Raw genomic sequence first — 27891 nt, forward strand, 5'->3', positions numbered from 1 at the left:
TCCTATCCACAGGGCACTGGCTCCCAGTGGAGTACAGGATAATAATAATAATGATTTATTATTTATATCCCGCCCACCTGGCTGGGCTTCCCCAGCCACCCTGGGTGGCTTCCAAAAAAACATTAAAATACTGTAATACACCAAACATTAAAAGCTTCCCTAAACAGGGCTGCCTTCAGATGTCTTCTAAAAGTCTGGTAGTTGAATAATAGTAATATGTAGGATCAGGTTCAAGGTGCTGGTTTTAACCTTTAAAGCCCTATACGGCCTAGCTTGGGACGAGCCTGGCAGCTGTCCAAAAATTAAGAGGAGGGAATGAAGGAGGTGAGGACAGGTGACCCCGCCTAGGCTGAAGTCATCCCCCCCCCCCAATAATCACCCCAGGCCTCAAAACTGTCCAAAATTCCTTTTTTGTCTCCTAAAAAAGCCACAGCTAAAGTTTTCCTCTGTTTTCTCATAGGCAAACCGTGACTTTTATCAGTACAAGAGAGCTTCAAAAAAGGCTAATGAATAGGCTCTGTCATTGCCAAGAATACTCAGGCCTGAGAAGTGACTTTTATCTCATTCAGTTGCAACATCTTGGACATGCTGAACGCAAGGCTTCTCACTCCCTTTCCTGGGAAGGGTGCCAAGAGTCCAAGAGTCCCAAGACAGGAGCTTTCTGTTCATGCTCAGGGGAACTCGAGGCAGGACTCTGAAGGGGAGGAGAAAGGGGAGGGAACTGGAAGGGGAATATATGCTCTGTGCAAATGACTGTGAACCCGTGCTTGTTTGTGAACTATCACACTTGCTCCTTCTACCAGTTCATGGATGGTAGAAATAAAGCTTTTTCTCCGAAACTATTCCTTGAGTGTCTGTTGACTTCTCTGCAGTGGCTCCCCGTCTGTGGAATGCTCTCCCCAGGGAAGTTCACCTGGCACCTTCATTATGCACAGTTAGGCACCAAGCAAAAACGTTGCTTTTTAACCAGGCCTTTGGTTGATTGGAAGGACATCTTATGCCCTTTTAAAATGTGGGGTTTCAGGGGTTTGTTATTGGGTTGTTGTTTTAGACCTCCAGGTATATAGATATAGGGATATAGACCAATATATTTTAGGTCTTTAGACCTCCAGATTCAACAAACAAACAGTCAGCTCTCTCAGGACCTTTATTTATTAAATTTATAAAGCACCCTTCATTGGAATGCTACAGGTTGAATTGCTATAAGACTGAGAGTTTGGTAAGCTTTCCACTAGTTTTGAGTCATGAAAGTTGAAGCAGGATGCGATCTTGGCTAATTAATATAAATGCTTTATCAGTGGCTGTTCTGTGAATTATTTTTAGTTGCCCATCTGATCTTGGCTTTCCTCTATAAATGGGGGCCTGAATGGGACGAACCTGAGTTGGAGGAGGAAGCCTCTCGCTCTTCCTTCTTGACTGAGCATAAGGTTTGGCAGGCAGGGAATACAACTATTTGGCATCGCCTCATTGCTTCCCTCCAATGCTGAACTTGTTGCTGGCTCACTCACTCTGGTGATCCACTCAACATCAGTGCACAACGTGTCAGATCCAGGCCAAATCAAGAGAATTCATTTTACTCCAGTCAAGGCTATGCTTAAGGTCAGCGGCTACTCTTTGGAACAGGGAGCAGAGCTTACACGATACAGAAATTAAATCAACAGACTAAGGAGGATAATTTAAATCAATTTCTCAGTTTATTGATATACTAAGCTTGGGAGAATGAAATGATGTGAAGTGCACTTATAAATGATACAGCATACAAAGGATTTCCACCCATCTTACTGTTCATGTGAACAGGACTTCCTAAAACCCAGGCTAAGAATGAACACAATCTCTTTCAGAGATGGAGAATAAGCAACATAGATGAGTAGCTGTGTTTCCTTTAGGCACTTCTGGACATCAGGAACATGGACTATTTTAAGAATCATATGTCCCCTTCATTTCTGGTTGTCAAGTGCTCCTTTGTGTTCAGATCAGGCCTCAGCACAATAATGTAGCACTTGGGAAGGAAGATGCAGCCCAGAAGCCCAGCGCTGGAGGCCAACATAGAGAAGATCTGCACGGCCACCATGTACTTGCCCTTGGTGCTCAGGTAGGTGGGCACAAAAGACACCCAAACACTGCAGAAGACCAGCATGCTGAAGGTGATCAGCTTGGCTTCGTTGAAGGAGCCAGGCAGCTTCCTGGCTAAGAAAGCCACCGTGAAGCAGGTGGCAGCCAAGAAGCCCAGGTAGCCGAGGGCAACGTAGAACATGGCCACAGACCCTTCGTTGCATTGCAGGATGATCTCTTCCACCTGGGAGCGCATGTCGGGTTCTGGGGATGGGGGAGAAGAGCCCAGCCAGATGGTGCAGATGAGAACTTGCCCCCCAGAACAGGAGATGACAATGGAGTTGGCCAGACTCTTGCCCAGCCATCTCCTCACCCTGTTCCCGGGCTTTGTGGCCAGGAAGGCCAGCACCACCGTGATGGTCTTTGCCAAGACAGAAGAAACAGCAACTGAGAAGATGATGCTGAAGGCCGTTTGTCGGAGAAGGCAGGTCTCTTTCCTTGGGCACCCGATGAAGAGGAAGGAGGACCAAAAGGAAAGCAGGAGGGAGACGAGCAGGATGTAGGACAGGTCCCGGTTGTTGGCTTTGACAATGGGAGTTTCCTTGTATTTAATGAAGATTCCCAACACAGTGTCTGCTGTTAAGGACAAGAAGAGGGCAATGGAAGCTAAAACCATTCCCAAATATTCTCCATAAGTCAGGAAGGTGGTAATCTTGGGGACACATTGATCTCTGTCCTTGTTTGAATGGTGATCTTCTGAGCATTTGGTGCAATGTTCTGCATCTGGGGAAGAGGAAAAGAGTGGCTGCAGCATCAGTTACATCCCTCATGATCTGTGCTCTATTAACATTGTGATCTAGGATAAACTGAGAGGCAGTGACCACTCCATTTCTGTTAACTGCATTGTTTGGATCCTGCCTAATCCTGAAGAAACACCTCTTTGTCTGAACCTTTTAAATGCAAACACTTTTCTGTTGCTTCCATGCAATGTGAAAAATTTGCTACTTTACAACATCTGTCCATTATTTATGAGAAATGCCTCACCATGGGACTGAAACTGCCTTGGTCGACCTGGTCAATGATCTCCAGTGGGCTAGGGACAAAGGTGAGAGCTGCTTCCTAGTTCTGCTGGATCTCTCAGCAGGCTTTGACACCATTGACCATAACATCCTTCTGGAGGGGCTGGGAGCTGGGGGCACTGTTATACAGTGGTTCCGCTCCTTTCTCCCAGGCCGTGTCCAGAAAGTAGTGTTGGGGGATGAGTGTTCAGACCCCTGGGCTCTCACTTGTGGGGTGCCTCAGGGTTCTGTCCTCTCCCCCATGCTTTTTAATATGTATATGAAGCCGCTGGGAGAAATGATCAGGGGGTTCGCGTTGGGTGTTCATCAGTATGCAGATGACACCCAGCTCTGCCTCTCTTTTAAATCAGAACCAGTGAAGGCAGTGAAGGTCCTGTGTGAGTGCCTGGAGGCGGTTGGAGGATGGATGGCGGCTAACAGATTGAAGTACTGTTTTGGGGGGACAGGGGGTGGGCGGGGGTAGGGGGACTCCCTGGTCCTGAATGGGGTAACTGTGCCCCTGAGGGACCAGGTGCGCAGCCTGGGAGTCATTTTGGACTCACAGCTGTCCATGGAGGCACAGGTCAATTCTGTGTCCAGGGTGGCTGTCTACCAACTCCATCTGGTATGCTGGCTGAGACCCTACCTGCCTGCGGACTGTCTCGCCAGAGTGGTGCATGCTCTAGTTATTGCCCGCTTGGACTACTGCAATGAGCTCTACATGGGGCTACCTTTAGAGGTGATCCAGAATGTGGCAGCTAGACTGGTGACTTGGAGTGGCCACTGGGACCATATAACACCGGTCCTGAGAGATCTGCATTGGCTCCCAGTACGTTTCCAAGCACAATTCGAAGTGTTGGTGCTGACCTTTAAAGCCCTAAATGGCCTCGGCCCAGTATACCTGAAGGAGCATCTACACCCCTATTGTTCAGCCAGGACACTGAGATCCAGCGCCGAGGGCCTTCTGGCGGTTCCCTCATTGCGAGAAATGAGGTTACAGGGAACCAGGCAGAGGGCCTTCTTGGTAGTGGCGCTTGCCCTGTGGAACGCCCTTCCATCAAATGTCAAGGAATTAAGCAGCTATCCTATTTTTAAAAGACATCTGAAGGCAGCCCTTTTTAGGGAAGTTTTTAATATTTAATGGTGTATTGTTTTTAACACTCGATTGGAAGCCACCCAGAGTGGTTGGGGAAACTCAGCTAAATGGGCAGGGTATAAATAATTTTTTATTATTATTATTATTATTATTATTATTATTATTATTATTATTATTATTATTTGGTGTGACTTCATATAAAAAATCAAAAAGGAATGTTTGTGGGAATTTCTCTCATAGCTGCCCACTTTCAATCCCAGAGATTTCTTCCTTATGATCATTCTTTTCAACTCTCTTCCAGGATGTAATGAAGGTGATTAATCCTAAAGGAGTTGAGGAAGGAGCCACATTCCACAATGTCTGCAGAATTCTCACAAAAAGTGTACGAGACTGAATTTCTGCCCTGTGTTTACTCTCTCCAGAAATACCTTCCCCCTTGGAGTCACCCACCTTCCTGGGCGGAGAAGGTCCCTTCCGCACACCGAGCACAAGCATAGAAGCAAATGGGCTTTCCTTCTAGAACCACCTTGGCATATCCAGGTCGACATCTTTCTGTACACCTGGAACGAGGTACGGCCTAACCAGAAAGACAAGAAGGTGCAACAAAGAGGAACAGTTAGGAGTATTTGTTTGTATGTAATTCACTCATGGAGTGAATTCAAACGGATCTCTGGAATGCAGCCTTTGACCCCCTCATCAGGGTCCTTTCAACCCCCCACTGACCATTGGGGTGACCAGAATATCTTGTTCTTTATAATTAGTTCAGGACAACTGAGGTTTGCACCACAGAACTCTGTTTCCTCTTCTCTGTTTACCTGCTTAATAAATCTTCACAGAAAATGGCAATGGAGTCTGAAATGTGATTTCCCCAAAGTTCAGGATTCGAATAATCTCTCAACCACTAATTAAGACACATTTAATATGACTTTTCCAAATAGTGGTTTCCCTCACTCTGTTCTTGAGGCATGCAAGGTTTCCTCTGGTCGCTGATCTATTTCCCTAGTTATTTCTAGTTCATATGCCATTCCTTAACATTAACCTTACTTTACAATAGGGTTTGGTTTTTTTTAACTTCTCTTCCTTCAACAACAGCTGTGCACTTCTCAATTCCTGCAGATACAATAGTTTAACATTTGCAACATCTAGAAGTGAGCTTACTTTACAAATTAAAAAAATCCACAGTATATCAGTAATAATAATTTCTAAAATAAATTGCTTTCCAGTGGTTCAGTTTACTGGGGCTTTTCCTTTTCTTCTCATCTACGTAATCCTTTCTTTCAAAGATTCTGTCCAGAATTCTTAAATTCTCAGTCTGGCTCGGAAATAGATGTCTTCTCTGAGGACCTCTGGGCTCTAGCCTTTCTTTGAGCACCCCAAATTCCCCTCCTATCTCAGCTGCTGTGGAAAGAAGGAGTGGTGGTTGCAGCTGTTATTGATGGTCAAGACACCTTTGGTCAACCTGATATGGTCATTTTTCAGAGGATGTTTAAGAAAAAACATAATAAGCATCTCCTAGCCTTCTCCCTCTGTGATTCCTCCTACCTTATTGAATTCCTTGTTCCACTCAATGGCTTCTGGGTTAATGGTGAACTTTATGCCAGCAGACGTCTCTCTCCTTATATTCCCTATTTTCACAAGGTCACAAGACTTATTGGGAGACATTACCCAGTTCAAAATATCGAAGTCCGCTGGCAGCTTCCAGTTCTCATCCAAGCACAGCCTGCCTCTGGAAGTATTCAGACACCGGATTTCTCTTAAGAAAGGGTGAAGCTGGAATGACAAGGGAAAGCACCAGCACTGAGAAACTTGGAAGCCAAGATGGATATTTCAGTCCTACTCACTTCAACCTCTTCTGATTTGGGGCCTGCATGTATCTCATGTAGACGAATTCCTATTCAGCCATTTCTATTACTACAGACCCTACAAGGGCCCCAATTTCCAGGGATGTCCCTGATTCTTTATGTTGGGAGCTGCCCAGAGTGCTGAGGGAATCCAAAAAGATGTGTGTTGTATAAACAGTGCTATTTTTCTAGAAAAGAAGGTGCCGGAACTCACCATGAACACCTCCCTCTGAGAATGGCAATGGCACCCACCTGAGAGGTGCCAAAACTGAGTTCCAGCGAGTTGCCCCTTCAAAAAAAGCCCTGGCTATAAACAGTAAAATCATCGTTATGGAATGGGCCGTCTCTATTTTCATCAGAGAAATGTTGGGCGGTATGCTACTATTACTAATACTAATACAGTGGTACCTCAGGTTACATACGCTTCAGGTTACAGACTCTGTTAACCCCGAAATAGTGCTTCAGGTTAAGAACTTTGCTTCAGGATGAGAACAGAAATTGTGCTCTGGCAGCGCGCCGGCAGCAGGAGGCCCCATTAGCTAAAGTGGTGCTTCAGGTTAAGAACAGTTTCAGGTTAAGAACGGACATCCAGAACGAATTAAGATACTGTAGTAACTATGGTATTTTACAGATCTATCCCCAGTCAAGATCAACATCTGTGTGGACTGCAGGTCGCAAAAAGGGGAAGGAAATACCTGCCACGGCTGTAGCCTTTGGGGTCCCCATTGCTCTCCTTCCTCCACCATCAGCCTCCTCTGGGATCTCTATGAAAGCGAAGCATGCAAGGCCTGAGCCACAGCTTGAACATGGATGTAAGTGCCATAGCTGTCATAAGACAGGCCTCTCTCACGCTTCTCTTGCGGCAATGGCTGCAGTTTCTCCTCCTCTCTGCATCTTATCCTGCCTTTCACGGACAACAGATGCTTTGAATATGAACACTGAAAAGCTTTTTCCAAAAAATCTGGAAGAGGATTGGTCTGTGATTTGTAGTTGTCACCTTTGCTGCTCCTTATTCCAGTCTGAATTGCAAAGGACAGAGAACCATGGAAGTGCTGGAAGTGATTTGGAGGGAGGGAAAAGCCAATTCTGATTTCTAGCGAAGCTGTTGTGATCCAGACTTTCGCCCCTATTTCCTTCACATATAATGTGTGTATTACTATGAGTGGTATGATACCCGCTCCACTGGTTATATAGCAAACAAATACCCCAACTTCTCTCCATAGGAAAAAAGGTTTCACATACGTAATAAATTCTTGATTAAAGGTTTCTGGTATTCTTTTTGATAAAGCAATGCAGATCCCTTTGCTGAGCATCAGAGGTTTCACAGCACTCACAAATCTTTCTCCGCTGTCATTGTCTGGAGTGCAGAGGCCAATCCACGTCCATCCAAAATGCAGGAGCAATTCAACAATCCCCTGGTACTGACTTTCCTCTTTGGGAGTCATCCGGTAGACAAAAGGGAACAGGGTTTTAGCTTCGAGAACCTGGGCAGTGAAGCCATAATTGATCTAGGAAGGAAAGCAAAAGATGAGCAATTTTATGTTATTTCGGCATAACAGATATTTAATTATCTGAAATGACTGATATCTAAATCTCTGCTGGCTGAGGCTGATGGGAGTTTTAGTCTGAAACATCTGGAGGTGTCAAGTTGGTGAAGGCTCAGTTTTGAAAAAGGGATGTAGGATCCATAGCTCAGGATTTTCCCATTTTTAAAAATATCCCCACTTGACCCCTCCAAAGGGAAAATAGAAACTTATGCAGTTGAAATTCTCTTTCCCTCCATGCTCTCCCACTACTTACCTGTGGGATTTTGTAGATGCCTGACAAGGCTGAAATCACTCTTGAGATGACAGTATTGCTTCTTTCAAGAACAGCCAGCAGGTGATTCTGTTCGCCACAGTGATAATTGGGAATATTGCATCCACTGCCTGCAAGCAGCTCTAGCATGGCATCCGAAGTCATCCTTGCATTGAAATAGTTCTCATAGATATTGTAGCCCAGGGTGATGTTGGGCAAGAGACTGAGATCCTGGTTGATCTCTTGGATGGTGAACAGGAAAGACAACATGTACCAGTAGATCCTAGTTCCCTCCCTGCAATAAATGAATCCTTTAAAAAGAGTGAAACTGATATTCATATGAATGTGGGTGGGGATGTTATATTATCCACAAAGATTAGTATTTATTTATCCTATTGCATTAATATCAAACCTTTTCCTGCGGTCGTCATCATGAACAAAACTGACTACATTCAGGAGGCTCACAGACAACTTTCCAATACCGCCTTTTACATAAAATTGGACTCAGACCCCACACAAGAATACAAAAAAGAACTGAACAAGATTGTTAAGGAGCTACCCCCACACATCCAAGAACAGATCCTCACAAACACACCAACAGAACCTCGACCAGGAACTTTCTATCTTCTACCTAAAATACACAAACCAGGAAATCCAGGACGCCCCATCATTTCAGGTATTGGCACTATTACAGTGGGTGTCTCCGGTTATATGGACTCTGTTCTGAAACCATATGCCATCGGTGCTCCCAGCTATGTACGTGACACCACAGATTTTCTGAGGAAAATACAATCTTTAAATAATCTTCCCAACAATACTATACTAGCTACTATGGATGTGGAATCTCTGTATACCAACATCCCACACAACGATGGTTTACAAGCTATAAGGAATACCATTTCAGATAAAACCACAGCAGACTTTGCTACCAAACTCTGCCAATTTGTCCTTACCCACAACAACTTCAAATTCGGTGATGACCTGTTCCTTCAGATCAGCGGCACAGCAATGGGCACCCGCATGGCCCCACAGTATGCCAACATCTTCATGGCGGATTTAGAACAACGTTTCCTAAACTCCTACCCACTCAAACCTCTCTTGTACCTGCGATACATTGATGATATTTTTATCATCTGGACACATGGTCAACAGACCCTGGACACCTTCCACCAGAAATTCAATGATTTTCACCCCACCATCAACCTAACAATGAATCAATCTATGCAAGAAATACATTTTTTGGACACTACTATAAAAATACAGGATGGGCGCATAGACACCACCTTATACCGTAAACCAACTGACCGACAAACATATCTACATGCCTCTAGCTACCATCCCAAACATACCAAACAGTCCATTGTATATAGCCAGGCACTACGTTACAGCCGCATCTGCTCCAATTCTACAGACAGAGACTCTCACCTAAGAGATCTACAGCAAACCTTTTTAGAACTAAAATACCCAGCAGATGAAGTTAGACAACAGATCAACAGAGCCAGACTGATACCCAGAGAGAACTTGCTGCAAGACAGACCCAAAAAAGAAAATAACAGAACACCTCTAGTCATCACATACAGCTCCCAAGTTAAAACAGTACAACGCATCATCAGAGATCTACAACCTCTCCTGGACAATGACAGTTCTCTTTCTCAAGCTCTGGGAGGAAGACCTTTCATTGCCTCCAGACAGCCCCCCAATCTTAAACAACTCCTAACCCACAATAATACTATAACCAGACTTAACACGGACACTGGCACCAGAGCCTGCAATAAACCCAGATGCCAACTTTGCTGCCACATACACCCGGACAACACCATTACTGGCCCCAACAACATCACACATACCATCTCGGGACTATTTAATTGCTCATCGTCTAACATTGTGTATGCCATAAAATGCCAACAGTGTCCTTCAGTTCTCTATATTGGACAAACAGGCCAGACCTTACGCCAAAGAATAAACGGACATAAATCCGACATCAGGAACCACAAGACAGAAAAACCAGTAGGAGAACACTTCAATCTCCCAGGACATTCTATACAAGATCTCAAAGTAGCTGTTCTATTACAAAGGAATTTCAGAAATAGACTGGAAAGAGAAGCTGCTGAATTGCAACTTATCACCAAACTTAAAACTATGGAGAGACCTGGTTTGAACAAAGACATTGGATTCTTATCTCATTATACATGACAAAGCCATTTTTCACCTTCTCACCCCTTGCTTTTTCCTGTTAGACCTATTGCAGTCGTTAAGAGTCGTCAACAGGCTCATCGCAGCTATCTGCCAATCACCCATTCCCACCACCCTTCTGAGTAATACCCCTCCCCACCTTCTCACTATATAGAAAGGTCCGGTGACTTCTGTTTCAGTGTATCTGAAGAAGTGTGCATGCACACGAAAGCTCATACCTAGAACTAACTCAGTTGGTCTTTAAGGTGCTACTGGAAGGAATTTTTTTATTTTGTTTTGACCATGGCAGACCAACTCGGCTACCTATCTGTAACTGAAACCTTTTCCTGTCTAGCATAGAACAAAAATTTGGAAATCTCTGCTCCATGACCGGACCTTTGATGCAAACAGCACACAGAGCTGTTGAGCAGTGGAACAGACTCCCTCCGAAGGTGACCGTGTGTCATGGATGCTTCAGGTGAGATTCCTCCAGGTCTCTCCCAAGTCTGCAACTCTATGATTCTATTATACTGTGTTCTATGCATAAGAAATGCAGCCCTCAAAATTTGTGATATACTGGGAAGTTGCTGCAAAGGCTGATTTTACTGCTTTTCCAAGGGGCTAGACTATAGGTATCATAGATGCTGTAGCCCAGGGTGATGTTGGGTAAGGGTTTCTTAAAACGCTTCTAACATTTTTTTAAAAATGACAGAAAGGGGAAAGTGCTGGGATTGGAGGAGGAAACCTTTAATGTAGCTGAGACAGATTTCCCCATGGTGGGCTGTAGGTCTCCTGTGGTATTGTATAAAGTGCTAAGGTTGTTCACAAATGATCTGTTAGAATAAATATAAAATAATCTTAGCAGCTTGGAAATTGCTTGAGTTTCATGCCACCCGCTGGGTTAGGAAACATCTCACTACTTAGAAATAAGGCCATTTGTGTATGTGAAAAAAGGAATAATTCCTTTTCACATTTTAGAAACCTTACTCCACAAACAAGGAAGTCTCCTGATTCATATTATTTTATTCATATTTTCAGGAAAAGTACATCTTTCCTGCTCTTCAGCCACCAAAGGTCACCTAGAGGATCTTAAAATTCCATTTGTAAAACTGTAACATTCCTTAATGACAGTTTATGAATTGTCAAAATGGAATAATATTGAATGAAACCTTTGAGCCTGGGAAATTGCCTGAGTTTCATGGCATCCTGCAGGTGGGGAAATTCAGTGCATCCTTTTGACCCCTGACCAGATTCATTGGCATCCTTGCATTCTACTAAAAGCAACACAGAATCAAAGGTAGGAGAGTGTTTCACTAAGGAAGACCCAGAGAACATGGAAACAGGAGAGGTTTGTGTGGAATCTTATACTAGACCCCCCAGCTCCCATCACCCCCAACCAGCAAGACCAATGGTCAGGGCAGGGTAGTCCTCCAATATCAGCCCTTAGCTCCCCAGCCTTGAGAAAGAAGCTATTTCCTTGATAAATAGGAACCACTAGAAGGACTGGAGGACCATGAAACTGTGTACATACTTTTCAATCCTGGCGAAGGGTGTCTGAGAAAAGACGTATGGAGTTTCCTTATAAAAGTTTTTTGGAGATATGATCCCACTGATGAGAAAGTGTCCAGGCCGGTAGTAATTGCGAGCATCCGTTTCATCCCTGACCAGATTCAAGGGGCATTTCGCCTTGTGGTTCCTGCAGACTCCAAAGGGCATCATGAGCAGCAGAAGCAGCAACAGAAGGAGCAGGGATCTCATTCTGGCTCTGCCTCCTCCTCCTCCTCTTACATGCCAAGGAGGCGAAGCAGAAGAACCCAAAGACTCTTGCAAGACCAGACTGGGTGGGCTTTGCCAGGCTTGGTGGTTTTCAACTATACCTTCGGAGCTAGGAAGCCCAAGGCAGGCACACCCCTCTTTCGCCAGCTCTGCATCTTGACTCAGTCTGTCTCCATCACAGGAAATATTATCTGCACTAACTTTTTCTTTCCCAGACACAGCGCAATTAATATTGTCATGCTACTTTCTGAGGCTGATGTAATCTCCAGAAATATCTCCTGAGCTTTCAGAAGATGAGATGACTATAATTTTGAATATTCCAAGTGGAATAAGTTTCACCACAATAACTTTCTGAAGTCTTGAATGGCTCAAGTGGCAGGTGCAGAACTGGAGAAAAACATGTTGAACAGAAGTCAAGGGGTGTGTTTGGGAGTTGGAAGTTTGGCCTGAACTTTGTTCAAGACCACGAAAGAAGCAGCTGGATCCGACCATGGACGCTCCTTCCTTGGAGGTTTTTAAGCAGAGGTTGGGTGGCCATCTGTTGGGATTCTTCAGCTGAGATTCCTGCATTGCAGAGGGTTGGACCAGAGGACCTTGGGGTCCCTTTCCAAGTCTCCCATTCTATGATTCATTGGAGGTTTTTAAGAAGAGGTGGGAAAGTCAGGGATGGACAACAGCCAGATGAAGGAGTCCCAGCCTTGTATCCCAGGCATCCTAAGCCCTTTTAAAATGTGGGGTTTTTTGGGGAGGGCTGAGGCTGTTATTGGGTTGTTGTTTTTATTTTGATTCTATATATTGTGGTTTTATATTTTGATTTTGCTCTCTGAACCGCCCTGAGACCTCCAGGCATAGGGCTTTATATAGAGCCAAAAGTAAATTTTAAAAAATAAAAAAATGGAGAACGTTGAGAAATACCATCCACAGTACTGTGAACGGGATACATGATGGTGAGATCTTGTTTCCTGGAGGCTGCTAGAGACAGAGACTGGTGGAGCCTGCGATGGGGAGGGTTTTCTGAAGCCCACCCTCAGGCCACATTGGGTGGGTCTGGGCTGCTTGATTCCTGCCGCTCTCTTCTGGTTCTCCCCCTGAAGGGAAGTAGCGCATTGGTGGCTTTGAAGCCACTTCAAGTGAATTTCCACCCCATCTTTGAAAGGCTTCTCCAACAGAGGGAAGCTCTCTGGGGTTGGCGGAGGGGAGAAATGTTGCTCTGAGCCTTAAACCTTTTGCCCTTCGACATGTTTTGGGGAAGGGGAGCTTCTGTTGTACATGGAACCAACTTGCTCCCCGTCTTTGAGCAGAAACTTCTCTACTCATAAGCAAATTGTCTGCGCACAAGCCAGGCTAGCATTCTAGCAGTTTTATTTATTTTTTAATCAATATTTATTTATTTGTTTGTTTGATCTGTTTCATAAAGTCCATGCCCCACTTGATTGGGCAAATAACTCCCACCTCTAATGATGTAACTCCATTTAAGTCTCCCATTAGTATACAGTGGTACCTCTGGATGCGAACAGGATCCGTTCCAGAGCCCCGTTCGCATCCTGAAGCGAACGCAATCCACGTCTGCACGTGTGCTGGTCGTGATTCACTGCTTCCACGCATGCGCGTGACGTCATTTTGAACGTTTGCGCGTGCGCGAATGGCAAAACCCGGAAGTCATGCGTTTTGTTACTTCCAGGTTGCCGCGGAGCGCAACCTAAAAACTCTCAGTTTCCTTCTTATTGTAATTTCTTTGACCCCCAGAAGGTCTCACTGTCTCTTTTCTCAGTTCTTTCTTTAGCTGTCCCTTCTTGCTCGCTTTCTTTCCTCCTTTTCTTCCTCCTCCCTTGGGCGTGGGCAGCATGAGCTAGCAGTTTTTCTACACCATATTGCCCTTTCTTTTCAAGCCACTTTCCAGGATCGTTCCCCTCTCAGTCCTGCCTTCTCCTTCTCCTCCGCCACCGCAGACGCTGTCGTTCTCTTGCACTTCTCCTTCCCCGTCCACTATTTGCCCGCTATCTTCTCCGTTCTGCTCCACCATCACAAAAGGTGACAGGCTCTAGGATTGGGGCTGGCTCCAATTTGGACTACAAGGATTAAGACCTGTGCAAGGACAACAAAAAGAAAATGTCCCTTAGGGACTCGGGCTCCTCCAGGTGCTACTTCCCCTGCCACCACTGGCGGAAGAAGGTGGGGTGGGGGGGGGGGTATTGCCCCAAGTGTCATCCCAGGGGGGTGGCAAAATCCCCCCGGGCGGATCGGTGCAAGTCTCCCAACTCCTCCTCACCTTGGTTCGGGGTGGACACAGCTGCGATGCTGCCGCATCCAGCGCCTGAGCCGCGTGCAGAGTGGCCTCCGTTCTGCCTGCGCCCCGCTGCTGGCTCTTGTACTGGGTTGCCCCGGTGGCACTGGTGGTGCTGGCGGCGGCGCTCTTCTGAAGATCTTGTGAATCCGGGAGATGATGGAAGCCAGGCAATTGGGGGTCTTCGGGGGCCTCTCTTCCTCGCAGTCCTGTGAGAAAAGTAAACAATTCACCTCCAGATTCTGGGAAAATGCCACAATCATTAATCAAACAAACAAACAAACAAACAAACAAACAAACAAACAGTTGATTGATTAAATCCATATGCCGTCCTTCATCTGAAGCTCTCAGGGTGGCTTACAGCATAAAAATACAAAATAAAAACACAACATATGTATTAAAAACAAAAACGAAGTCATAAGCCAACCTCCCAATCCACAAGCATGTTGAAAAGGCCATGCATTGTTCAGTTAGCCAAAGGCTGGTTCTAGCGCAGAACTTTCCATGTTGGTGACACACTTTGGAGACATGCCTCATTTCGCAAGACAGGGATTCAGTTCAACTAGCCCTTTTCCAGCCCTGGGAGGAGCACACAGTTTGGAAAGCTCTGTTCTAGAGAAACGTCTTTGCTTGGTACCTAAAGATACATAAAGAAAGCGCCAGATGAGCATTCCGCAAGTGGGAGCCACCACGGAAAAAGCCCCTTCTTGTGTTGCTGCCCTCCAGACCGTTTGTGAAGGTGCCACACGAAGAAAGGCCTGTGTGGTGGCAGGCTGTCAGAATCCCTCCTTTTCTGTTTGGGGGCGAGGCGTTATATGAAAGGGTTGTAGTCAGGAGGGAACACTCCTCTCCCAAGTTCTCATGTGGCCGGCCTTGGAGAGATCTGAACGAGACACAAAACCAAGAACAAGCAGATGGGGGGAAGGTATAGGAGGCAGGAAAACCCCAGAGAGAACCGGCTTTGCAAAGTGCCAACATGGTTTTATTATCGCCAAACCCACTTTGCAATTAATAACTTCCTTTGGCAGGAGCCACCTGGAATCCCATTCAAAAGAGATATCTTAACAAAACCAATTCCAAACCAAAAGCAACCCAAGAGGGCCTTCTGGCGGTTCCCCACTGCGATAAGTGAAGTTACAGAGAACCAGGCAGAGGGCCTTCTCGGTAGTGGCACCCGCCCAGTGGAATGCCCTCCCGCCAGATGTCAAAGAAATAAACAACTATCTGACTTTTAGAAGACATCTGAAGACAGCCCTGTTCAGGGAAGCTTTTCATATGTCATGAATGAATGTTTCGTCTGACCTCAATTACGCTTGCTTCCAGGTGTTCTTCAGGTGGGGGGCACGCCAAATCAAGGTCCTCCCTGTCCTCTTTGTCCTCCCCGTCCTCCTCTGGGGGGCTCCCTGATTCTTCTTGTGGCTCTTCCTCCTTGATAGCCACTTCAGAGGCTGACTGCTGGTAGAGACAGGACCCCAGAGGTGGTGGTGGGGAGAGGGGAGAAAGAGAGCAGCCCAAAATGAGAGAGGAACCCACATTGAGTCGCTAGCCAGGGAAGCCCTACAGCCCTGGCGCCATGGGGGGGGGGGGCTGGTCCATCAGGACAAGTGGGGCAGCAAGCATACCCTTAGCAGCCCCCTGCCTGCCTGCCTGCCTGCCCCCTTGCTCACGACCAGTCCAGAAGGTGGCCTGACCGGCCGGCCGGCTTCCTCCTCCTCCTCCTCCCCGGCCTCAGGGTTGCCCAGCTCAGCAGGGCTTCCCTCCTGCTCTGTCTGCTACGTACCTCATTGAGGGAGTCCCAAAGGGAATCCAGGGAGGACAGGGAGGAAACACTGGAAAATGGTGACATACTTGGAACCTGCAAGGAAAGATGCAAAAAACGAGCAATTAAAAAACCAAACCAAACATTAAAACTCAAAGCACCCCTAACTGAAACAACAGTTTCATCCTGCGGCCACTTAGGCCACGGCCACTTACCCAGTCAGGACTGAGGAGATCCAGCCGTCTTGCGGTCTCCTCCTCGCCTTTTCCTTCATTGTCCTTTTCATGGGAAATGTCCTCCTCGATGGCTGACTGCTGGCAGAGACCCAGTGGTGGTGGCAGGGAGAAAGGAGAAAGAGAGCAGCCCAAAATGAGACAGGAACCCAGAAGGCAAACTCTCCTGCCCACATTGAGTCGCTAGCCAGGGAAGCCCTACAGCCCTGGCGCCATGGGGAGCTGGCCCATCAGGACGAGTGGGGCAGCAAGCACAGCACATTAACTCTCAAGGAACCCATAACTGAAACAACAGAACAGCGGCATAGCCAGCCGCTCGGGTGCCCAGTTCAACGCGGGGGTCCTGCAGGCGGGGGGCGCTACCTGGAGCCTCTCTGCCCTCTCCCCCTCAGCTGTAGGGCGGCTGAGGGAGAGGCAGGGGGCAGACGCAAGCCCCACGCTGCCGTTTCAGGCAGCGCCCAGCCTGCAGGGGCCCACGCCACCATGTCACCCCCAGGAGAGATGCGTGGATCAGGCACTCTGCAGCCCCCCCCCCCCCCGGTAAGTGCCAGCCCCACGGTGTGGCGCCCAGTGCCAGCCGCGTTTTTTGACTCAACTAAAAGGTTTGGTGAGCCCAATTTTTATTTTTATTTTAAACTCGGCTTTTTGTCCTTTTACCACCCCCCTCAGTGACGACACCTGGGGCGGCCCCCAATCCCCCACCCTCCTTTCTCTGCAACTGCAACAGAATCCAAACTCCCTTAGCAGTTTCCTGCTGGTCCCCTCACCATTTCCCTAGACATCAGTCTTCAGACTTTGCTTTTTCAGCCTTTTCGGTGTCTAATACAAGATAAGGCACCCATGGCCTCAACTGCAAAGTGAGGTTGGGATTCTGAGCCGATGTCACAGCCAGGTTCTGATCCGTCCATTTCCTCCGGGGGGGGGGGTGACCCTGTTTCCCCTGAGGGCGACCGCTGAACACCCCACCCAAGAGAAAAAGAAGGAGAAAAGGAGAGAAATCTTTTAATTCTGTAGCAAGAAAGAATGCGTGCCAGGAGTTTTCTTCTCCCTGCACTCCTCCATTGCAACACCTTTTCATCATCATCATCATCATCATCATCATTAAACTAGATTTAATGAACACTCATATCAGAGTGCTCTGTAAACTGAAAGCCATAGTCTTTGTCATAGTACATTACCGTATTTTTTTAAATATATTTTTATTAAGATTTTAAAGGTTACAGAAAACAAAAAGAGAAAAATATAGATAACAATACATAAAAAAGCAAACATCATCAAAAAAAAGAAAAAAAAGAGACAAGTCAAACCTTTACATCACTTATTTACATTCACTTACTTCCTTGACCTCCTCACACCTCCCTTTTTTGTATTCTAATTCAATTAAATATTTCAGCAAATCCTTTCCAACTTTGTTTTTAACTTAATAATTTATCTTAATATAGTATAATTTTGCAATCTCTTCTTTCAGCAATTCATTTTTACTTAATCCTTTATATCTTTTCTGCTAGAATCACATAATTTTTTCCCCCAACATCTTTCTAACATTCCTTAATTTAACATTGTTTCTGAAGATAAACTTTAAATTCACGACCTTACAAAAGCTCGCTTTTACAATATCGCTGCCGGAACAGACATACGGTAAAATGGAACAGGTGTGAGTGCCTGCCGAATTTGAAGGGAGCATCTTATATTTGGGTATAGTCTTCTTTCCTCCCCCTTGAATTTTAAAGGTGCGGCTTATATTCGGGCCAATACGGTACTAAATTAATATTTTTATAACTAAATTTACTCAATACTCTAAATTTCTTCTCCTTTATTTGATTTATATGCCACCCTTCCTCATGAAAGATCCCGGTTTAAAAACAATTAAAAACATCTCAGGGTTATTGGGAAAAGAAGAATGGTTGGTGTAAACCCGAAACCAAGTTAATAATTGCATTTCAATGGGTCTGCTTTAGGTTTCATTGCAATCAAGGCGATGAGATAATAATAATAATAATCATAATCATAATCATAATCATAATCATCATCATCATCATCCTAATATTGCTTTCCCTGGCCACTCTGGGCGGCTCCCAACAGAATATTCAAAGCACTCTCCAAATCACAGCCACAACATGCATTTCAAGCATTTGGGGAGCTCTAAATTGCAGGTCAAACAACTGGCGGGTGGCCCAGGCCATTTTGGCCTCTGTTGTCCAGGGCGCCGGAGCCGCGGGACGTCGGGAAAAGGGGGAAGCCCTTCTAGGTGCCTCCAAGGGAAGGAGGAAAAGGACGAGGTCTCTGGGAGGCTTCCTGGGTTAGGTGGGTTGAGTAGTCGAAGAATTGGTTCTTCTGAGTTGATGAGCAGGCCAGGAGGAAGGTTGCGCAGGGCAGCCTGGGAAGGGCGAGGGAAAGGCTGGGAGGAAAAGCCGCCTCTCTTTTTCCATCGCTCTGCCCCTCCATCAAGTTTAAATGGAAGAATCCAAATACGCCTAGAGAAAAAGAAAATGATAGGAAACAGGATCCTTGTTTGGAGAAGAAGGGGCAGCAAAGCATGCTGGGAAGAAGGACATGAGGGAAATGAAATCAAACCTAACAAAGGATAATTTACCAATAAAGCTAATAAGCGAAACCTAACAAAAGACACCTTGGGATTTATTTATTCAGTTATATGTTGGAAAATGGGTAAATTTCAAGTATAGGAAGCTGGATCCATGTTTGTGAGAAGAAGGGGTAGCAAAGCATGCTGGGAAGAAGGACGTGAGGGAAATGAAACCTAATAAAGGACAATTTATCAATAAAGCTAATAAGTGAAACCTAACGAAAGACACTTTCAGATGTATTTATTCAGTTAAACATTGGAAAATGGGTAAATTTCAATTATAGGAAACAGGATCCTTGTTTGGAGAAGAAGGGGCAGCAAAGCATGCTGGGAAGAAGGACCTGAGGGAAATGAAACCTAATAAGGGATAATTTACCAATAAAGCTAATAAGTGAAACCTAACCAAAGACAATTTGGGATTAATTTATTTAGTTATACATTGGAAAATGAGTAAATTTCAATTATAGGACACAGGATCTTTGTTTGTGAGAAGATGGGGCAGCAAAGCATGCTGGGAAGAAGGACCTGAGGGAAATGAAATGAAACCTAATAGAGGTTAATTTATCCATGAAGCTAATAAGCGAAGCCAAACATAAGACTCTTTGAGATTGAATTATTTGGTTATACAGAGAGAGGGGCCCCTGGGGGGTGGATCCTGCACTCTGCACGCCCTCAGAGGCCAGAGAGGCTGGCAGGGACGGGCCCCTCGGGGGGTTGCACTCTGAACGCCCTCAGAGGCCGGAGAGGCTGGGAGGGACGGGGCCCCCAGGTGAGCCCGGGAGAGAGAGGGGCCCCTGGGGGGTGGATCCTGCACTCTGCACGCCCTCAGAGGCCAGAGAGGCTGGGAGGGACGGGGCCCCCAGGTGAGCCCGGGAGAGAGAGGGGCCCCTGGGGGATTTGCACTCTGCAAAAAATGCATAATTTCATTAAATATAAAGACAGAAATAAATGAAGCTCTAAATTCATCGGATGATGACCTGTGCCACAAACTGGGAAGCAGGCAGAGGGGCTTCTCGGTGGTGGCGCCTGCCCTGTGGAACGCCCTCCCCGCCTCCTTTCACAATGACTCACCCAGATTGGCGCCTGCCTCGCCTGCCTCGCCCGCCCCTAACCCGATCCCTAACCCTGGCCAGTGCAATAAAATTCACTGGATCCCAGTCACGGCTTGGCTAAGGTCAGTTGCTACTCTTTGGAACAGGGAGCAGAGCTTACACGATACAGAAATTAAACCAACAGACTACGGAAGATGTCTTAAATGAATTTCTCAGTGTATTGATATACAAAGCTTAGGAGAACGAAATGATGTGAAGTGAGCTTATGAATGATAGTGCATAAATGCGGGAAATGGAGCATAGAAAATTGAATACATAGAACTGGCATAACCAAACAGTATTGTGGAATATTAGAATTGATATGGTTAATAGGTAGTCATGACAAAGCAAACAGACTCAAAAACCTAACTCCTCTCCCTCTAAACTATCTTGTTGTGAGATAAATATAAGTTTCCAAAACACAAAATTATTAAAAGATAATAGTTTACAAACTAAGGGCAGTAGACCAGGACTCATTGTAGTCCTTGGCAAAGCAAGGGAGCAAATCATTTCCTCCCATCTTAGTGTTCATGTCAACAGGACTTCCTAAAATCCAGGCTAAGAAGGAACACAATCTCTTTCAGAGATGGAGAATAAACAGCATGGGTGAGTAGCTGTGTTTCCTTTAGGCACTTCTGGACATCATGAACATGGACTATTTTAGGAATCAGATGTCCCCTTAATTCCTTGTTGTCAGGTGCTCCTTTGTGTTCAGATCAGGCCTCAGCACAATAATGTAGCACTTGGGAAGGAAGATGCAGCCCAGAAGCCCAGCGCTGGAGGCCAACATAGAGAAGATCTGCACGGCCACCATGTACTTGCCCTTGGTGCTCAGGTAGGTGGGCACAAAAGACACCCAAACACTGCAGAAGACCAGCATGCTGAAGGTGATCAGCTTGGCTTCGTTGAAGGAGCCAGGCAGCTTCCTGGCTAGGAAAGCCACCGTGAAGCAGGTGGCAGCCAAGAAGCCCAGGTAGCCGAGGGCAACGTAGAACATGGCCACAGACCCTTCGTTGCATTGCAGGATGATCTCTTCCACCTGGGAGCGCATGTCGGGCTCTGGGAATGGGGGAGAAGAGCCCAGCCAGATGGTGCAGATGAGAACTTGCCCCCCAGAACAGGAGATGACAATGGAGTTGGCCAGACTCTGGCCCAGCCATCTCCTCAGCCTGTTCCCGGGCTTTGTGGCCAGGAAGGCCAGCACCACCGTGATGGTCTTTGCCAAGACAGAAGAAACAGCAACTGAGAAGATGATGCTGAAGGCCGTTTGTCGGAGAAGGCAGGTCTCTTTCCTTGGGCGCCCGATGAAGAGGAAGGAGGACCAAAAGGAAAGCAGGAGGGAGACGAGGAGGATGCAACAAAGAGGAAGGTGCAACAAAGAGGAACAGTTAGGAGTATTTGTGGTATGTGATGCACTCATGGAATGAATTCAAACGGATCTCTGGAATGCAGCCTTTGAATCCCTCTTCAGGGTCCTTTCTGTCGGGAAATCAAGCCCATATCAGGAGAAACTGGCAACTCTCCAAGGCACCCGGCATGATTCCCTGTTGACCTCCCTGGCTGCATTCCCCAGCAGACGCAGGCAAGGTCTCGATCGGCGATTCTTCTCAAACGTGAGAAGAACACCCCCCCCCCTCTTTCCTGCCCCCTGGCAGGGGAAAGAGATAGACAGAAACGTATTTACATGCCTTTATTTCTGTCTTTGCAGCGTTACAAAAAACATGACTGCTGTCTTCAAACTATAGCTGTGTAGAGACAAAACACTTCCTGTACTTCCAGGACAGGAATAAACGGAAGAGCTCATATTACACTCTGAGCTAATTCCGGTGCTTCGCACTGTGAGTTGACTGTCCCTCTGTTTCCCACGGACAGTCCCAACATTCCCATCATGTTTACTTTTCAAGCTAGCACTTTGCAGCTGCATTGCATCCATATCGTAACAGTTTCTACCCCCCACTGACCATTGGGGTGACCAGAATATCTTTTTCTTCGTAATTCGTTCAGGACAACTGAGGTTTGCGCCACAGAACTCTGTTTCCTCTTCTCCGTTTACCTGCTTCCCTGCTTAATAAATCTTCAAAGAAAATGGCAATGGAGTCCGAAATGTGATTTCCCAAATTTCAGGATTCTGATAATCTCTCAACCACTAATTAAGATAAATTTAATACGAGTCTCCCAAGATGGCGTCGTTAGAAGAAGCATTGATTTGAGCTCTGTGTTAGTTGTGCGGTTTTTATTAGTTTATATTAGTTTTTACTAGTTTTATCAGCTTTTTTATTACCTTCATCAGCATTTTTATTATTTTTACAAAAAAAGGATCTCTGCAGCTGCTGGGAAACACTTCACTGGCAGGCAGGCTGAGTTAAGCCAAAGACATATTAAGAAAAACTGCTCGGAAAGCCCTATGGGAACTCCCGTTCGTGTGTCGCCGCTCTCTACTCTAATTGTTTTAAGTGATAAGGAAGATTAACAGCTGAAGCAAACCTGCTGTGAACTTCTACTGCAGCCGAGTTCGGAATCCAGACCAAGCTCGAAGCTGCATGACGAGAAACTCCCCTGTTCAAGGTGAGGCCTTTGTGAGTTTCCCTTTCATCTGAGAGTTTCCCTTTCATCTGAGACCGAACTGCGGTGGGCCCTGCGAGAAGCTTGGAAGAAGAATCTTATATTAGTCTTAGTCCTGGTGGGAGTAGGACTTCAAAGGAATGGTCTGTGTTGCTTACTGGTAGTCTCCTTGTAGATCTAAATAGACCTAAATTGCCGGCCTGTGAGGGTGAGGGTGAAGACGCCGACTTTCATATGAACAGGCAGCGAAATATGCCCCCATTGCAAGTGCTGGCTGGCTAGAAGGAAATATTTATCACCTGAGTTGACGTTGAAATACTATCCCCCCTCTTCTCGATATCTGAACCATGGGATATGGGAAACGTCTTAGAGATCCCGAGGAGATGGTCCCCGCTCCCTTTCCGAGATCAAAGCAAATAAGGGTCGAACCATGTCACTTTAAAGAAGGGAGTAATCTACTGGATTGTTCCTACATGGTAGAAACGCAGAACCGTTTCAACCCACTGATTGACTGCGCGTCAGCACTTAAAGACGAAGAGCGAATAATTCCACAAACAACAAGCGATGCGGCCAACAGTAAGAGTGTAGTCTCTCCTCAGAAGGAGGAACTGGTCCTTGGCACGGCCAATCATATGACATTTGAACAGTCCCATTTAATAATCAAAACCTTGCACTGTATATTCAAAAGACTAGATGATCTTTCGTCCCAGCTGCACAGCCTCCAACAAAAGCTAGTTACTACTTCCCCAGCGTCAGCCGGTGTTAAGTCCCTTGAAGAGAGGAAGGGGACGAGGAGTTTGTCCTTAAATAACAAGCGTACTGACAAATTTAAATACAACCTTAACCTTCAATTAGGTCATCAATCCTTGATCTTAACACCAAGGAAAGTGAGCCTAACTATACAAAATGGGGACCCAAGATGGAGAACTCTGGGGGGTGCCAAGGATCTCTTAAAGGTGCTTTTAAATATGGAGGCAACACAAATTGACCTCTGTGCAGTCCTCCCCCTTGTCCATCATCATAAATCTCAGAGAGTCCTGCTTGCGTTCCAATCCACAAAAATTCCCACTATCATACTACGCAAGAAAGCATTTTTGTTTCGCTGTGGGATAGTACCAACGAGAGCTTTTATAGACTCTACGCCTAAACCCCTACTGTTGGAGGCAATAACCAAAGAGGGCTCAAAATCTGCTAAACCCGATCCACCAGTGGTCACCGGAGGGGGTGTTCTACTCCAGGAGAAGAGCTATGTAGCCTCCTCTCCCCTAGCAAAGGACAATGACCATCCGGAAAGTGGCCTGACACCACCAGAAGAGATCGAACTCATTGCCTCCTTTGCAGATTTACCAGTGGTGGAACAAAAAGAAATTATTAAAAGACTGGAATCGCTTAAAACCCAACTTATTTCTTTATTTTAAACAATAATCAAAAATTATATAATGCTTTGTATCTTCCCTTTACACGTTCCCTCTCACTTATTTCTTCCCACCCCTTTTTATTTTCTGCCTTTCCTTTCAAAGTCTTCCCTTAATACCTTCCCCCCTCCCTTAAATCCCTCCTTTATAGGCTTATCACCTAAGAAAACAGTTCAACAATATAATACAGAATTATACATAAAAAGTAAATAGAACATTGCAGGACCATCAGCAAGCTGGGGGGGGGGGAGGAAACTCAGTTTCCTTCTCATTGTAGTTTCTTTGACCCCCCAGAAGGTCTCGCTGTCTCTTTTCTCAGTTCTTTCTTTAGCTGTCCCTTCTTGCTCGCTTGCTTTCCTCCTTTCCTTCCTCCTCCTTTGGGCGTGGGCAGCGTGGCGCTGTCGTTCTCTCGCACTTCTCCTTCGCCATCCACCCTTTGCCCGCTGTCTTCTCTGTTCGGCTCCATAATCTCAAAAGGTGACAGGCTCTAGGACTGGGGCTGGCCGTGTGGGACGCCGGCGTAAGATTAAGACCTGTGCAAGGACAACAAAAAGGAAATGTCCCTTAGGGACTCGCGCGCCTCCAGGTGCTACTTCCCCAGCCACCACTGGCGGAGGAAGGTGGGGTGCGGGGGGGGGGGTATTGCCCCGAGTGTCATCCCTTGGGGGGGGCTGACAAAATCCCCCCGGGCGGATCAGTGCAAGTCTCCCAACTCCTCCTCACCTTGGTTCGGGGTGGACACAGCTGCGATGCTGCCGCATCCAGCGCCTGAGCCGCGTGCAGAGTGGCCTCCGTTCTGCCTGCGCCCCGCTGCTGGCTCTTGTACTGGGTTGCCCCGGTGGCACTGGTGGTGCTGGCGGCGGCGCTCTTCTGAAGATCTTGCGAATCCGGGAGATGATGGAAGCCAGGCAACTGGGGGTCTTCAGGGGCCTCTCTTCCTCGCAGTCCTGTGAGAAAAGTAAACAATTCACCTCCAGATTCTGGGAAAATGCCACAATCTTTAATAAATCAATCAATCAATTGGTTGATTAATTAAACCCTGAAGCTCTCAGGGCGGCTTACAGGATAAAAATACAAAATAAAAACACAACATATGTATTAAAAACAAAAACGAAGTCATAAGCCAACCTCCCAATCCACAAGCATGTTGAAAAGGCCATGCATTGTTCAATTAGCCAAAGGCTGGTTCTAGAGCAGAACTTTCCATGTTGGTGACACACTTTGGAGACATGCCTCATTTCGCAACATAGGGATTCAGTTCAACTAGCCCTTTTCCAGCCCTGGGAGGAGCACAAAGGTTCTGCGACACACAGTTTGGAAAGCTCTGTTCTAGAGAAACGTCTTTGCTTGGTACCTAAAGATACATAATGAAGGTGCCAGATGAGCCTCCCTGGAGAGAGCATTCCCCAAGTGGGAGCCACCACAGAAAAGGCCCCTTCTTGTGTTGCTGCCCTCCAGACCGTTTGTGAAGGTGCCACACGAAGAAGGGCCTGTGTGGTGGCAGGCTGTCATAATCCCTCCTTTTCTGTTTGGGGGCGAGGCGTTATATGAAAGGGTTGTAGTCAGGAGGGAACACTCCTCTCCCAAGTTCTCATGTGGCCGGCCTTGGAGAGATCTGAACGAGACACAAAACCAAGAACAAGCGGATGGGGGGAAGGTATAGGAGGCAGGAAAACCCCAGAGAGAACCGGCTTTGCAAAGTGCCAACATGGTTTTATTATCGCCAAACCCACTTTGCAATTACTAACTTCATTTGGCAGGAGCCACCTGGAAACGCATTCAAAAGAGTTATCTTACAAAACAAATACCAAACGAAAAGCAACCCAGGAGAATTATCTCCACCCCCATCGTTCTGCCCGGACACTGAGATCCAGCGCTGAGGGCCTTCTGGCGGTTCCCCACTGCGATAAGCCAAGTTACAGGGAACCAGGCAGAGGGCCTTCTCGGTAGTGGCACCCGCCCAGTGGAATGCCCTCCCGCCAGATGTCAAAGAAATAAACAACTATCTGAATGTCATGAATGAATGTTTCGTCTGACCTCAATTACGCTTGCCTCCAGGTGTTCTCCAGGTGGGGGGCACGCCAAATCAAGGTCCTCCCTGTCCTCTTTGTCCTCCCCGTCCTCCTCTGGGGGGCTCCCTGATTCTTCTTGTGGCTCTTCCTCCTTGATAGCCACTTCAGAGGCTGACTGCTGGTAGAGACAGGACCCCAGAGGTGGTGGTGGGGAGAGGGGAGAAAGAGAGCAGCCCAAAATGAGAGAGGAACCCACATTGAGTCGCTAGCCAGGGAAGCCCTACAGCCCTGGCGCCATGGGGGGGGGGGCTGGTCCATCAGGACGAGTGGGGCAGCAAGCATACCCTTAGCAGCCCCCTGCCTGCCTGCCTGCCCCCTTGCTCCTGACCAGTCCAGAAGGTGGCCTGACCGGCCGGCCGGCTTCCTCCTCCTCCTCCTCCCCGGCCTCAGGGTTGCCCAGCTCAGCAGGGCTTCCCTCCTGCTCTGTCTGCTACGTACCTCATTGAGGGAGTCCCAAAGGGAATCCAGGGAGGACAGGGAGGAAACACTGGAAAATGGTGACATACTTGGAACCTGCAAGGAAAGATGCAAAAAACGAGCAATTAAAAAACCAAACCAAACATTAAAACTCAAAGCACCCCTAACTGAAACAACAGTTTCATCCTGCGGCCACTTAGGCCACGGCCACTTACCCAGTCAGGACTGAGGAGATCCAGCCGTCTTGCGGTCTCCTCCTCGCCTTTTCCTTCATTGTCCTTTTCATGGGAAATGTCCTCCTCGATGGCTGACTGCTGGCAGAGACCCAGTGGTGGTGGCAGGGAGAAAGGAGAAAGAGAGCAGCCCAAAATGAGACAGGAACCCACACTAAGTCGCTAGCCAGGGAAGCCCTACAGCCCTGGCGCCATGGGGGGCTGGTCCATCAGGACAAGTGGGGCAGCAAGCATACCCTTAGCAGCCCCCTGCCTGCCTGCCTGCCCCCTTGCTCCTGACCAGTCCAGAAGGTGGCCTGACCAGCCGGCCGGCCGGCTTCCTCCTCCTCCTCCTCCCCAGCCTCAGGGTTGCCCAGCTCAGCAGGGCTTCCCTCCTGCTCTGTCTGCTACGTACCTCATTGAGGGAGTCCCAAAGGGAATCCAGGGAGGACAGGGAGGAAACACTGGAAAAGGGTGACATACTTGGAACCTGCAAGGAAAGATGCAAAAAACGAGCAATTAAAAAACCAAGCCAAACATTAAAACTCAAGGCACCCCTAACTGAAACAACAGTTTCATCCTGCGGTTGATATGCCCCCCTCCCCTTCTGCCTATCACCGCTTAGGCCACGGCCACTTACCCAGTCGGGACTGAGGAGATCCAGCCGTCTTGTGGACTCCTCCTCGCCTTTTCCTTCATCCTCCTTTTCATGGAAAATGTCCTCCTCGATGGCTGACTGCTGGCAGAGACCCAGTGGTGGTGGCAGGCAGAAAGGAGAAAGAGAGCAGCCCAAAATGTTTATTGCTTTAAACATTACAAAGAAGAAGAAAAAGAAGAGAAGAAGAAAAAAAACAATACAATACAATATATAAACAATACACAACACAACACTAACACAATAAACTAAACATAACCAAACAAAAACATTTTAAAACACACTTCTTACCATACCAGTATCTTAACTTTCATTCCCTTGTTTCATCGACCTCCTCACACCTCCCTTTTTGTATTCCACTTCTGTTAATTATTTCAGCAAATCCTTTCCATCTTCCTCTATTTCTGTCATATAATTGTCTTAACATATTTTAACCTTATTTTCCCTTTAATACTCTAATAATCTATCTATACTTAATTCCTTATAACATTTCTACTAAAGCCGTATAACTTCATTCCAACATTTTTCAAACACTCATTAATTTTACATTATTTCTATAAATAGTCTTTAAACTTTTTCCAATCTTCTTCCACCGTCTCTTCTCCCTGGTCTCGGATTCTGCCAGTCCATTCCGCCAATTCCATATAGTCCACCAACCTGGTGATCTTCTGTCCGATGCTCTTAACTCTTTTCCAAGTCCCTTCTGCGGGTCTTCTTCGTACTTATACAAGAACTTTACTTTGTCTTCTACTGATCTTATTTTTGTTTTCCTTCCTTTGAGGCTGAAGAGTAGGTCTTGGGGAAACTCCCACCTA

The 27891-nt window shown here is 46.7% G+C and overlaps 1 protein-coding gene, 1 long non-coding RNA gene and 1 pseudogene across 8 annotated transcripts in view; 1 reads left to right on the forward strand and 2 right to left on the reverse strand.

Moving 5' to 3' along the window:
- Positions 1–10494, forward strand: part of LOC309350005 — a 40996-nt gene extending 30502 nt beyond the window's left edge. The window contains exons 3-4 of one of the 6 annotated variants that reach the window (XR_014160242.1): positions 6679–6863; positions 10377–10494. This is a non-coding gene — a long non-coding RNA (uncharacterized lncRNA). Of the gene's footprint in view, positions 1–4628; positions 4689–6239; positions 6441–6678; positions 6864–10371 lie in introns of those variants that run through there. The other 5 variants (XR_014160243.1, XR_014160244.1, XR_014160245.1 and 2 more) reach the window with 5 other exon arrangements.
- Positions 1695–13037, reverse strand: LOC309349871 (vomeronasal type-2 receptor 26-like; annotated as a pseudogene). The gene is made up of 6 exons: positions 11548–13037; positions 7848–8139; positions 6743–7555; positions 5749–5976; positions 4657–4783; positions 1695–2835 (listed from the first exon to the last, which is right to left on the reverse strand). The product of its transcript is annotated as a vomeronasal type-2 receptor 26-like (transcript).
- A 100-nt stretch (positions 13038–13137) lies between these two features.
- Positions 13138–26902, reverse strand: LOC309349977 (uncharacterized protein; the record flags this gene model as incomplete). The annotated part of the gene is made up of 7 exons (XM_081876494.1): positions 13138–13877; positions 14062–14285; positions 15379–15528; positions 25758–25907; positions 26231–26305; positions 26425–26520; positions 26837–26902. 7 exons carry the CDS (start codon positions 26900–26902, stop codon positions 13871–13873), a joined length of 768 nt encoding a protein of 255 aa, XP_081732620.1. The 3' UTR covers positions 13138–13870.
- Positions 26903–27891: the final 989 nt, after the last annotated feature.

The sequence above is a fragment of the Podarcis erhardii genome (assembly GCF_964252035.2).
Source record: "Podarcis erhardii genome assembly, chromosome: 9".
Lineage (NCBI taxonomy): Eukaryota > Metazoa > Chordata > Lepidosauria > Squamata > Lacertidae > Podarcis > Podarcis erhardii.